General features: G+C 43.1%; 1 protein-coding gene across 1 annotated transcript in view; it reads left to right on the forward strand.

Moving 5' to 3' along the window:
* The first annotated feature begins 749 nt into the window (after nucleotides 1-749).
* plcl1 (phospholipase C like 1) overlaps nucleotides 750-13336 on the forward strand; it is a 144776-nt gene continuing 132189 nt past the window's right edge. Inside the window, exon 1 of the mRNA XM_063498311.1 lies at nucleotides 750-1984. Within this exon, the coding sequence (XP_063354381.1) occupies nucleotides 1799-1984 (186 nt within the window). The 5' untranslated portion in view covers nucleotides 750-1798. The remainder of the gene's footprint in view (nucleotides 1985-13336) is intronic.

Consider the following 13336-nt stretch of genomic DNA (forward strand, 5'->3'; position numbering starts at 1 on the left):
TGTTTATACGTCACTGAGAGAGCAGTAAATCCCTGTTGCTGCCTCTCGACCCTGATCTCTGACCTCCCTGGAAGAGGCTGCTGCTGTAATGAATGAATAATGTAACACACTTTTATTGGACCTCTGCACTAGTCATTACTGGTTGCCTGTCACTCTAAATTAGCATCCACTGAAAAGGTCATAGGTCATAGGTCAGGCTTGAAGCACAGCTGTCTCAGTTCTCAGTTGCCTGACCATGAAACCCAGAAGACGGGTTGGTCCTGGATAGTTTGATGAAATGGCTTGTGTTGATGGGAAATTCCCATTTCCCCGCATTCCTCTCAGTGGGTCAAAAATATGTTTTACACTAAAAAAAGAAGATCAGATTCGATGTGAGAGGCTCAGTGGAATGTTTTTTAGTTTCATTATCTGGTTTTCAGGCTATGTTCTACAATATTTGGGACTTATATGTGTAACCTGTGAACAGCATTAGGTATAAAGGCTTTTTTCCCGTCATATTAGACCTGAACCTAAATTTTACTTTTATTATTCATTGTTATTGTTTGGCCAGTTTATTTATGAATTATTTGCCAGTAAAACATCAGACTATAGTCAGAGTCAGCACATCATTTTCTTTTGCTCTGCTTGCATCTAGTTTTGAGGTAAGTCAAAGAAAAACACCAGAAACAACATTTTGATAAAAGCATTCATTTACACTGAAAACCTGCCTAAACTGAATGCGTAACATCTGTTCCTCCTCTAGTCCAGGAGCTGAGCTTAATTAGAATCAAATATATGATCCATTTCAGCACATCGGACATGATTTGCTAACTCTGTGCGGATAAAATGGTTTAAATTTAGGCTCAGCTGGGAAATACAAACAATACATTATCCCACATAATGTCCTGTCAGCTCCTCCCCACCAAGTGTTAGGAGTCTCTCTCGGTCCCGTGAACTCGGTCGTCCACCTATCGGAGGCTCTGAGTGGCTCGGATCTCCCCAGCCGCCGCGCGCACTGGCTGCTCCGCGCGTCATTCGTGCTTTTTGGCCGGCGTGTGGGAGGAGCTGGGTAGAAGCGGTGAAGGGAGGGGTTCGCGGGCGAGAGGCGGCGCGACTGTCAGTTGTGTTCCGCGTCCTCGTCAAAAGTGGGCTGTTGTTGGTCTGAGTGCATCCAGCACAGCCGGAGCGGCTGTTTCAGTGAGAGCGACGCGCTGCGAGGAGGCTCAGGTTTGTTCCTCTCCGCACTTTGACGTCCTCGCGCTGTGGGAGGAAGGCAGGGGAGCTGCGCAGCCACGCAGGCTCTACTCTTAAGTGTCCTCCAACATTTTCTCTCCAGCAGCAGAAAAAAAGAAAGGAAGAAAGGAAAGGCGCTCCCCGAAGCTTTACGCGCGCTCCCATGTAGTCCCGCTGTTCGAGCAGCAGAGGAGGCGGACGGGAGACGGAGAGGACTTGTTGCGCGTCTTCGGGGGACGCATCAGTTCAGCTTCATCCAAGTGTGTCTGCGCGCGCATGTGATGCTCTGATTGGAGCGGGCATGGACTGTGGAGATCAGCTCGGACTAACAGCCTGAAGTCAGCGCGGATTTGTGCTCAGCGACTGAGAGAGTCTGCTCACAATCAAGGAAACCGGGGTGCTTAGTTTCCTCCAGGCGGACAGAGCTGCTGCTGCTGTCGGTGCTCGGCTGAAGACAGGACTCGTTTCATCTTTAAATGGCATCCAGGCTCAGCAGAGGCAAACTTTATTCGGGTCAGATCCGACGAGTTGATTAATTTTTCCTCTCAAATTACTTTTAAATCAACTCCTCCGTATCCTCGTCGACATGTCTGAGCGTGATGGATGTGGAGATGGGCTGTGCAGCGACGAAGCGCCCGACTATATTCCACAGAGAGCGCCCCGCGGTCGGCGCAGCGGTGTCATCCTCCCCGGCGGCGGCGGCGGCCAGGACACTGATACCATCCTGCTGGAGTCGGTGAAGGCGGCACCTCGCCGGAGCAGCATCATTAAGGTAGTGTAACGCCAACCTAGCCTGCCACACTGTTTATTTATTCATTTATTACTTGTTGTTCTGGCTCAGTTTTCCCGTTAAGTCATGAGAACATGATCCCGAACGCCAAACACTGACTGGATCCGTTTGGATCCACTTTGATTCATTTAGGGTTGGGAAATGGCTCAACAAGTGACACGCCTCCTCAGGAGGAAGCCAGTGAAGCTGCAGGGACGAAAAATTTTGGGAATAAAATGTCACAGCTTGCTTTTAAATGTTTTGACTTTCCAGTCCCTGTGACGCCAGGGTTCACGGACCACTGCACCTTCCCAGTGCCATCCAAGAATTTTCATGTCGCGGATGCATGCCAGCACCCACGCATGTCATGGCACACTTCCAGCTTATAATGCCTGTAGTGTATTTTATCTTTTAGGTAACATGTACATCGCGCAAAAGTCCACAGTTTGCGTCTTTATCATTTGATCAAACAAATGAGCTGAGCAAAATATGCACAGTTCTGAGCCAGCTGCAGGGAGAGGATCGTGCACAGCAAGGGTGAAAGAATGAGAGTTGTTTATGGATGAAATGCTCTGATAAGATCTTCTTCACTGTGCTTCCCTGCATTATGCGTACTTCCATCCTTGCTCACACTGTAAATAAATGTTACCTGGTTCACCCTCATCTCTAAACTCAAACTCGCTGCGGCTTATGCTGGAATGACCCCTCACCTGCTGGCCCCCTGACCTCTGACATGCTGCTCCAGCCTCACCTGTGCTCGGGTTGCAGGTCACTAAACCTTCACAAGGAGCAGAGTGAGGAGGATCGTGTTTGAGGGATGTCTAAAATATCTGCTCAGCAGGATCCTTTCCACCTCAGCTCACATGTCACCTGACTTGTAGCAGCAGTGTATGTTAATAAGTGCTCAAACTCCAGGTACCGAGCTACTTAAGTACAATTTTAACCCTCCTGTTGTCCTGGGGTCATTTTTTACCCCAGAGGACAAAAGGAGTGTGGCAATCAGGAGGACATTACAAAGGTTAAGCTTCTTCTCCTGCCTGTATGAAAAATTCACAATGCAAGAAATGAATAAATGAGATCAAACGTCACTAAAATTTCGTAGTTTGTGTATCACTGGTGTAGCTCACCTGGGTGGGCAGGTGACGCATATACTTTTAGGCTATTGCTGTTGTGAGGCCTGGGTTCAAATCTGCCTTGGGGTCATTTACCTCTGTCTGTTCTTTCCCAGGGTTCCTGTCTTACTCTTCAGTGTTGTGTCTCAAGAAAGCCCGCCCCCCCCCCAAAAAAAATGCTATAATTTCACTGTTTTTTTGCAGCATGTGCTTGCAGCAGCTCAGTTGCCCTTTTTCAGTGCTAGGGCTTCTCTAACTGTGGACTAAATGTGGAGGTATATATGCACATTACATCGACGCCTCTAAATCAACATCTTTATGTGTGTCTCAGACAGTGTAATACATTAGTTAGTATTAGTTTTTTCTGTAACTGTGACTGCTTTCAGTTTGTGAAGACAAAATTTTGCTCCCAGTTTTTATATTGTGATGTTTGTGCTGTAGTCCTTCCTTCACATTAGAGACAAACACTGAGGTTTATGACCTTCTGAGTCCGCTTCCCATCTGATGCTATCAGGTCACTCCCATATTTCATGTCAGCAGTCAAGTCACATGGGATGGTGACGATTCTGGCCCTCATCAGGGGTGTACACAGGCAGAGAGAGTCAGCCCCATCTGGGTGACCCAGCTGAACACAGAGTCCTTTGACAGCTGCCGGCAGAGGAAGTAGATAAAAAGATGGACGGATGAGAAGCGTGATGTCGGTGACAGTCACTGTAATTAATGGAAATGTGTCAGGATGTCAATTACTGCTAACGATCGAAACCAAATCGGATTGTGATCCACTGAAAAACCCCAACTTTCCCTGATTCATAAAGTGACTGTGATGCACTGCTCATTGTTGACCTGTGTTTGGGAGGAAAAGACCTTTTACATCCTCTGATAATAAGAAAGGTTGTTAATATCAAAGCTATAGTCTTACCTTTTGGTGTAGTGAAACCATATAGAAATATGTGGCTATAACTATATGGACAATGACAGTTATTGTGCATTAATTGAATGCGGGGGTTGTTGTGTTACTTCTTTGGAAATCATCCCCACCAGCAACCAGATTAATTAAGAACTAAAGCGTCTTAAGAAATTTGAAATGACTGCTCTGATTTTTTTTAAGTTAAAAGTTTGTCAAAGTTTAAAAGAAGATGAACAAAACAACCACAGAGACACTAAAGCTGACCTCAAAACTCAAAACCGCCACAGAGAGACTCAAACATACAAAGAGATGTAAAAACTGATAAAGTCTGGATTTATGCATCATTTTCTAGTATGATTGCCGGGTGTAGGATTGGTCCTCTGGTCTCCAGAGTGTAGCAAGACTCCTAATTTATTTGATGGTTCATTCCTTGTAGTCGCTGTTTTCTCTACCAATTTATCGTCAGTAATGGGTCCAGTTTATTGTCAGAGTTAGGGTTGTTAGGCTTGTTTTCTGTTGTCCAGCCATGGTCAAAGGATTGCACTTTTAATTTATAAATACAAAGCAGGAGTGACATAGTGTTCAAAGTGAAGGAGTCACTTTACATTTTTCCTCCGTCTACACATACAAACTGTGATCTCTTGAGAAGAAACCAACAGAGCTTTTTACTTGAACGATGTTACCCTTTACCTTCAGTGAAAGTGAAGTGAAAGGACGCGGCTGCTTCCTTCACATCTCACATTACTATGACAACAAATGCTCACGTGCCTGCAACACCCACACAAGTTACATGTCTGTGGGCACACACACACCCCTGTTATTGCAGAACACCACATCAAAACACACACACACACACACACACACACACACACACACACACACACACACACACACACACACACACACACACACACACACACACACACACACAACTAAGTCACTCCTTGTCCGAACTTTTGCACTGATGCAGCAGTTGCACCTTTTAGCTTTTAGCTCAGGACCTTTAATGTAGCTAACGGCAGAGATCATTATATCAGTTTGTTCTCCTCTAAGAAGCTTTAAAGGGCGTTGAATTCATCAAATGGCTCTTATATGAAATTATATGTATATATGTACATGGAAACATTAGTATCGTAACACTTTCATTAAATTTGTCACCTTTCTCCGTACCTTACATATTTAATATGTTTGAGAAATTTGCTGTGTCCACTAGAATATTAAGTAATGCCCATGGGTTCCAAACAATATTCGGCTGCACAGGAGGAGTTTGTGGCGTCACTCTAGATAGGTGTGAGAACACTGAGTACAGACAGGGAGTGAGGTGAGATGGTGACAGGTATGACCTGCAAAACAAGTCACTGGACAAATGTTTGTTTTGGACCTGGGTTTTCTTGAGTTTTTTGGTCAAATTTTTATCCGGTCAAAAAAATCGTGTTGTTCTAGTCTGTGTCGCAGTTCCTGGTAATCTGTAAGTACTGAACCTGTTCTCAAAGAACGGCAACCTTATTAGCAGACCTCGAGAACTCTTGCATATTTGCAACAACATTTTTATTAAGCAACTACAACAAGTGTTGGGATCTCTGGTGATCAAATGTTTTGGAGTCATGACTGACAGGATTACACAAGTGTATGTCTGTTACCTCTGAACCGCTGTTGTTCATCTTTTCCCCTCATAATCTGGGAGAGTTTCACGCCCATCCAAACCCTGAAAACCTTCCAGCAGCCAGTCACCTCTTGACCCTTGTTGCCAGAAATAGCTTGTCCTCCTTTTCCAGTTTAATAAGCAAATAATTGTATGTGTAAGGCCTCAGAGAAAAGCCCTCTGTTGCTTTTTAAGGGTGGAGGGGCACAGAGAAGAGTGGAGTAAGAGCAATGTGAGTTGGTTTAAAATGCACAAACTTGCTTGTTAGTTCATTCGTTTTAATTTTTTTCTCGCTAATACAAATTAAGTAACAAAATTGGTTGAAGACCAGAGTATCTTTCAAAAAAAAAAAAAAAAAAAAATCAGCAGAAAGACGCCTGAATACACAGCAAAACTTGAAAGTCTTAAACTGGTCCCTCCTCATCTTTCAGGCTCGTTCGTGAGTTGTAATTCAGGTTGTAGTTGCTGAGGCGGCTGCCAGACGCCGCTTCATCACGTATAAAGAGTGAGCAAAGGGGACATTAATCTCAATCAAGTTAAACACATTAGGCTCAGGCTGTAATATCAATTTTCCCTAGCAAACCATCAGCAATTAGCTTATGGCATTACTGTGTAACAGACCAGAAGGCAAAACATGCACTCTGTGGTAGACATGCCAGTCAGGCTGGGGAGTGGGGTGTAGGATTAGCAGTGAATGAAAACAAACACACGCAGACACACACATACACACACGCAGACACACAGGTTTTCAGGATCGGGCTCAGGGGAAGGCTTGGTTGGATGTCTCCCTGACAGGCCTGTGTGTTGGCTGACTGCTCACTGCTGGAGTGCTGAAGGACACCATCTCTCTCCATCTCTGTTGCTGTAGTGTTTTGAGCGTAGAGCCTTGATGCCTCACAAGTTGACTAAAATTAAAATTGCAGCAGCGTTTCCAGGAGCCATCGAGTTTCCTGAACATCACAGATGTTTAAGAAGTGAGACAGGAATTAATGCATTATCTAATTCTTTTCCACAAGCAACTTGATGGAGATATATTAATCTGACTGTGGCTCTGTCTGAAACAAATAATGTAACCACTATGCTATTTGAGCTCTGGAGGCCAGGCTCACTGTATTGGAGACTCGGCTTCGTACCCTTGAAGAACCCGTAGCTACCCAGGCCTCTGTAGCCGGTGCATCCAAAAGTAGCGTAGGCCCTGGAAGGGCCCCGAGCAGCCGGGGAAACAGGATGGCTGGGTGATGGTGAGGAGGAAGCATAGTCTTAAACAGAAGCCCCAGGTACACCACCATCCTGTTCATGTGTCTAACCGCTTTTCCCCACTCGGCGACACACCTGTCGGGGGTCAAACTCTGGTAACTGGCGATTCTGCTCTGAGACATGCGAAGCTGGAGACACCAGCAACCATAGTCAATTGTCTTCCAGGGGCCAGAGCAGGCGAGATTGAGGGAAATTTAAAACTGCTGGCTAAGGGTAAACGTAAATTCAGTAAAATTATAATTCACGTCGGCAGTAATGACACCCAGTTATGTCAATGTTTGTAAAGACCCTTTGGCTGGCTTTCTGATTTTCTACATCTGAAGATATTCATCAAGAAGTGTTTATCATAGATTCTGACCGTGTAAGTAATACTTTATACTTTGTGACAAATATTTGGGGAACATCATGAAATGTAACATCCCCAGTGAGTGTCCTGTCCTGTGGATGGCCGGAGTTCAGCCATGGTGAATTGACTGAGATGTGAAGTAGCCAACATTGCTACTGGCCAGCATTGCAGGGACAAGACAGTCCTGCAGAGAGGAAAACTAACGTTTCTATCTGGCCCAAACTTGGATAAGAGAATACCCGGGATATTAGTTGAACCATATACAACAACAATTGCTACATAATAGCTGTCTGGAAAGGTCTGATGCTAAATGATCAGCAGTGAAACGAGCCTAAAATGGCTTGTGTCAGGTTAAAACGAGGGACTGCAGAAAGCGTCAGTAGGATTCTTTTAAGCTGAATTATGCAAAGCTACTTGAGTAGCTGGAGTATCATAATAAAAACATAGAGCTGGAAATAATAATAGGTCTCCTTTTAAAAGCCCTTTAAAATCATAATGAGGTGAAAACATAAAAGTTTAGAAGTGCACAGGAATGTGGCTCTCATCCATTATCCCAGTCTGCCTCTTTCCCTCCTGCAATCCGCTCTCCTTGTTCTGCATCTTAACCTTGCCAGTCCCGGCAACTTTCTTCCATTTGCCACCACTTTGATTTTTGTTGTTTTCCAAGGCATCATTGTTCTGACTTCACTCTAATTTTCTGCCACCCCCTGCTGTGCCGAGATGTGAACAATGATTTGCTTGCGCTGTACTCCTGGAAACCCGTCAAGAGTAATAACAAAGCATCCCCTGTGGTTATGTGGATTTTGCGTGTGATCAGTTGCTAACCACTAAGGGCCCTCTGTCTTCCAGTATCATTCAGCCACTGGTGCCACATCTCTCCGAGTACAGACCTCATCACAGCTGCTGGTCAGGAGTTTGTGTGAGTGAGAGCGAAAGAGACAAAGCACATGTGGCTCTGTACACACACTTGTTATTGTTATCATTTCTCCACACTTGTGCGTCTTTTGGCCTTGGAGGGTTCAAAAATAGAGAGACGGCAAAAGTTATGTCTCTTCACCTCAGAGTATAACGTGAAATTTTGTAGTAATAAAAAAACAGCTAATACAGGAAGAATGTATTATGGTGCCTGCTTTTACAGCGCAGTGTCGTGTGAAAATAACAGATCCATTTCTTTAATATTCAAAAAATTCTGATCCATGTAATCATAGGAAGTAGTAAAAAGCTGAATGCAAAGAGAATTAGCATAGGTACAAAAAGTAACTGTTAGAGCCTGACTGATTGATCAGTAGGCCAATACTATACATTTGCCGATATATTGGTATTTGAATGATCAATAGTAATGGCTGTAGCTCAGGAGGCAGAGGAGGTCATCCACTCATCAAAAGGTTAATGGTTCAGTCCTTGGCTGCTCCAGTTTCCAGACAAGATACTAAAGCCCAAGTTGCTCTCCAATGTGTTGATCAGGGTATGAATGCATGTGAAAGAAAGCTTGTATGTGCTTGTATGAATGGTTGAATGAGGCAAGTTCTATAACACACATTGAGTGCTCAAGTAGAGTAGAGAAGTACTATTAAGGAACTAGTCCATTTACCAATAAACAAAAATTAAAATGGTAAAGAAGAGATGGGAGAACGAGCAAGGGGAAGACATTCAAGGGTCCAAAGCCTGCATTAGCCTTATATGGCTACCTGCTCAACACAGCTGGGGTTTCACTTGATGCAAAAGCAGTTAGAAAAGAGCTCGGGAGCCACCTGCAATAGCCAGAAGAAGAAGGCTAATTTAGTTTTATGAAGGTGTACCCATAAAAATGAACCATATAAGAGGGAACGGGATCTTAGAGGGTGTCGGGAAAAGGAAAGTGAGAGCACTTTGGTCTCAGCACATTATTGGAGAAAGCTATAAAGCTCTCTGAAATCTATCTGAATGCCCATCTATCTACTACGAGGCAAGAAATAGAGTATCTTCTAAAATATCCCACGAACACAGTGAACCAAATAGATCAGGTAAAAGCCAAAGGTACCATAACATCACAACATCTGCTCATCTGCCTTCCTGATCTGATACACATGGATACTTCACACATGAAAGGCAAATTTAATAGAGTTAACATTATTGGGAATGTCCACTTCCTGTGTCAACTTTACCCCTGGACAGTTTCAGCGTTCTGGAAATCTATTCTCCAAACAGATGAGCCAACAGTGGAGCTGTTTTGTTACCACTAAAATAACCATATTTGGTGAAAAGGCAACACTGCATCCAACTAAAAGAAGCTTTTTTCTAACACTAACATTATTGACCGATATTAACTATTAGAACATTGAGGACTTTGCATAATGAAAGGAACCAACGAATCCTGAGGCTTATCGAGACATTCTTCAGTAGAATGTCATGTTGTTGGATAGGGGTTTGAAGCCTGACTGAAAATGGGTCATTCATCAAGAAAATGGCCCAAAGCATTCCAGCAAAATAATCAAGGCGGAAAAAGACTAATTGACAGTCTGCATTAGCCATGTGAGAGTATGGACTTCACTGTGATCAGAAGGCTGTGGCAAGGAGCAGTGTGCAAAAACCCCTGAACCGGGTAAAAGACATGCTTTTCTTTTCTTTATAAAGAAGTTCTTTGGTTGAATAATTGTTGGTAATGTGGATGCAAGAAGCTTTTGACAACTGTTAGTTTAAATATATAATGTAAAGGCATCTCAATCAAATAAAATGTTACTAGTGTCACAGGTAATAGAGAATGCATTTAGCTATTTTGCTAAACTAGGCTAGTAGGCATTGAACAGCACAAGGATTTTTGTTATTAAATTGAGCGCCTACATTGATTTCTGTCAGTTGCAAACATGCATCAGAATGAGCTTTTTGTACAAGAAAGGAAAAAAGGTATTTTTAGCTATGCTATCGTGACGCTACTTGTAACTATGTAGTGTGTAGTTCTCTTTGTATTTCACAAGGTTACAAAAGTAAAGGTCCCACGTGTGTCACGGTAAAGCATCAAGGTCACATGGCTTTGTAGGTTGGTGTATGTACTTTTAATGGATCGTGTTTAACTTGAATAATCTGACTATAATCAGAAGTTTAACTTTTTAAAGAACGCAATCACTTGACTGATACTTGAGGATGTATTCTATAAGGAGCTATAATCACGCTTGTTGGAAGTACGGGAAATACAACTCACAAGCGAGGAGTGCACATCAGTGATGTGCACATCAGAAGGCTTCCAGAAGCTGGCCAATCTGAGGAAAGTAGAATTTTACAAAAGGTCTTAAAGAGACAGGAGCTAAAATATCAGAGAAAGAGGCGTAGAAGTGAGCAGCTGAATAAAGGGTCCGTATCAGTTAAATTCACATATTTACCTGATCTGATTTAAACAGATTTACCAGAGCCAAGAAAGATTTACAAGTCACTGTGTCAGACCTATACTACTTTATTAAAGGTAGGAAAGGATGACAGGGAAAAAAGACGCATTTGCATAAAGCATGTGAGAGTGTGCTCGTATTTGCTGTCAGAGTTAATGCGACCAATGTGGGATTTTAACCGTGACCTTCACTGCAAAGTCGACAAGGTCTTTGGTGCTGGAACTGCAGACACTAGAGCGTGGAGAGGATTTTGGATTTGAATAAGTGAAAACACAGAGTAGTTTAAAGTTGAGTGGGTGCCATGCAGGGGGACTGTGGGCAAGGATAGAGGGGAGTTGTTTATATCTACAAATCACTTCCTGTTTAAAGCTCTCTGATGCATCCATCCGCATAAACACATGCACAGCTGTCTTTCTGTCACTGTCAGTCTTTGAGTTTTTCCCTGTGAAAAAGAGAGGGACAGAGAGGGAAAAGAAATGTCAGGAAGCAAGGAGAGCAGAGGGGGATTGAGATACACACACGGAAAACTGTTCAGTGTGTTTTGACGCGTTGTAGAAAGCGAAGCGCCAAGAAATAAATGTGAGGGAGGGTACTGAAAAAGGAGCGAAGGAAAATTAGTGTCATCCAGGCAGATGCAGTTTGCAGTGTGTGTGTTTGTATGAGTGTCAGCGCAGTAGTGTGTGGCGTTAACCTCAGGGTGGATGTATCTGAAAACTCTAGAGACTGCATGTCAGCTTGTTTTGCTGTGTTGGGCTTCAGCCTGGAGGGCAGTGCACAGACACACCAACAGACATTCAGATCCTAAATGTTACAACAAAGGCCATTTTCTCACTGTGCTTGCTAGTTTGAATCCCTTGCTCAAAAACACTGCTTCTTTGGGATGACATGGAATTTGATCCCAATACCACTGAATTTCCACCACATTAATAATGCACTACAAACAAAATGCACTAAAGCATATGCACATGGTATGGCTCTATTTATATTTCGAGCTGCTGCTGTTAGCATTGGGAGATAACATACTAAATTAACCCGAAGTATAAAGTGTGTGTAAGAGATGTTGGCTTATGATGGCTGTCCATTAGAGCCTAAACAATTTATCAGTGAGACAATATTAATGACCGGTTATTAGCTATTTGCCGATCTATCGGTACTGGCTGCATTTATCAGCCTATCAATGTTCCCTTTTTATGTAAGGCCTTAACAAGATGCACAAAAGATTTGCTTAAGGCCCACAAACACAAATTCCTATTTTTATGTTGTAAAAATTAAAACTTTCCAAAACCTCAAAAAGACCTTTAATTTCAAGTTTTGTCTGACCAATGCTCTGAAATTAAGCTAATGTACAGCCGATTACCAAACATAAAGACAACAAATGTAGCTGTTGATTTCAGTTTCCTGTCATTATGCTAAGTTAAGCTTATCTTAATTGAGTTGCACACACATCAAAGTTGTATAAGAAAATATTTATCTATCATCTTTGTAGTGACACTAGGTACTGTCTATGAATCACAACCCAATCACAGTGGACTGAGAACGACGTGTTTCTTTATTAATGTCAGAACAAGACAACGTAGAACATTTGTGTCTGTTGTTTTCTTTTTGCTGGCAGTGCAGGAATGTCGTTTGTGATGTTATCGTGATGCAGTCATGAACTTTATTTGTATGAACTGTGATTCCACTGATCTAGACCAGCTAATCGTCGTGGACTTGGTTTGGGGGTAAAAATGTGCACATAAAAGTTTCAGTGTAACCGTCTCTGGATTGTAGCTCCAGTCTTTTGTCTGGCCTCTGTTGCTCTGTAGCATGTTTTCTGCAGCAGTGCTGCATCATTACAGTGTGCTCGGTCCAGCTGACATGTTGCTTGACAAAGACAGTGGGTGTGTTCTGACTTACCAGAAACTTGTATCTGGTCGTGTGTGTGAGTGTGTGTCATTTACAAATGTTTGTTGCTGTCTGAAGAATAAACAGCTGTCAGGTGATTGTGAGCTTTTCTCTGTAAGCATGTATGAGTGAGTGTCTGTCAGTGAGTTTGTGTTTGCAGGACATGTTTCAGTTTTTTCAGAGAGGAGGAATGTGCGCGGCTGCCAGGGTTGGCCTCTGTGACTTCACTTGGACTAGCACAGATCCCTGGCAGCACATGCACCTGCTGCCATGGTAACCACATATGACAAACTCCCTCCACATTCTAACCTACCCCTTCCGCTCTCTGTGGTGTTGACCTGTAGTACTCAGTTTGTGGTTTCTGTTTACACAGGTTCATTGCGGGTTATCAATTAGTTTTTCTGACATAAGGCAAATCCCCATAAGCTAAATAATTGATTTTAAAGTGAAGATCTGGTTGAAGTGTTTGGGTTACTGTTCTCACTAGAGTCCTTTTAAAGGATGGAAACACAACTGTGCTGAAGAAATGTGTTGGCAGTCCTGCGTTGCTCATCGAGACCAAGCAGGTCTTAGAATGAACACGTTCCTTTGTCACTGCAGCAAATCAAATCAAACAGTCTAGGAATGTTCTTGATAAGTCTACCCATGCCCAGTGCTGTGGTGGGTCCATTTGTAGATGTTAGATAGATCCTTTCCCATTTCCAGTCTTTATGTTAAGCTAACAAAAACATATTTTGCTGCTTTTTTGCTGATGCTTGTAGATTAGCTTGGTATTAGGACAGTAATCAGACAGCTAACTTTGCTGTTTTGTGATAAGCTCTGTGGTTGGCTGTAGATTAGCTTAGCAT

The sequence above is a fragment of the Pelmatolapia mariae genome, linkage group LG16_19 (genome assembly GCF_036321145.2).
Source record: "Pelmatolapia mariae isolate MD_Pm_ZW linkage group LG16_19, Pm_UMD_F_2, whole genome shotgun sequence".
Lineage (NCBI taxonomy): Eukaryota > Metazoa > Chordata > Actinopteri > Cichliformes > Cichlidae > Pelmatolapia > Pelmatolapia mariae.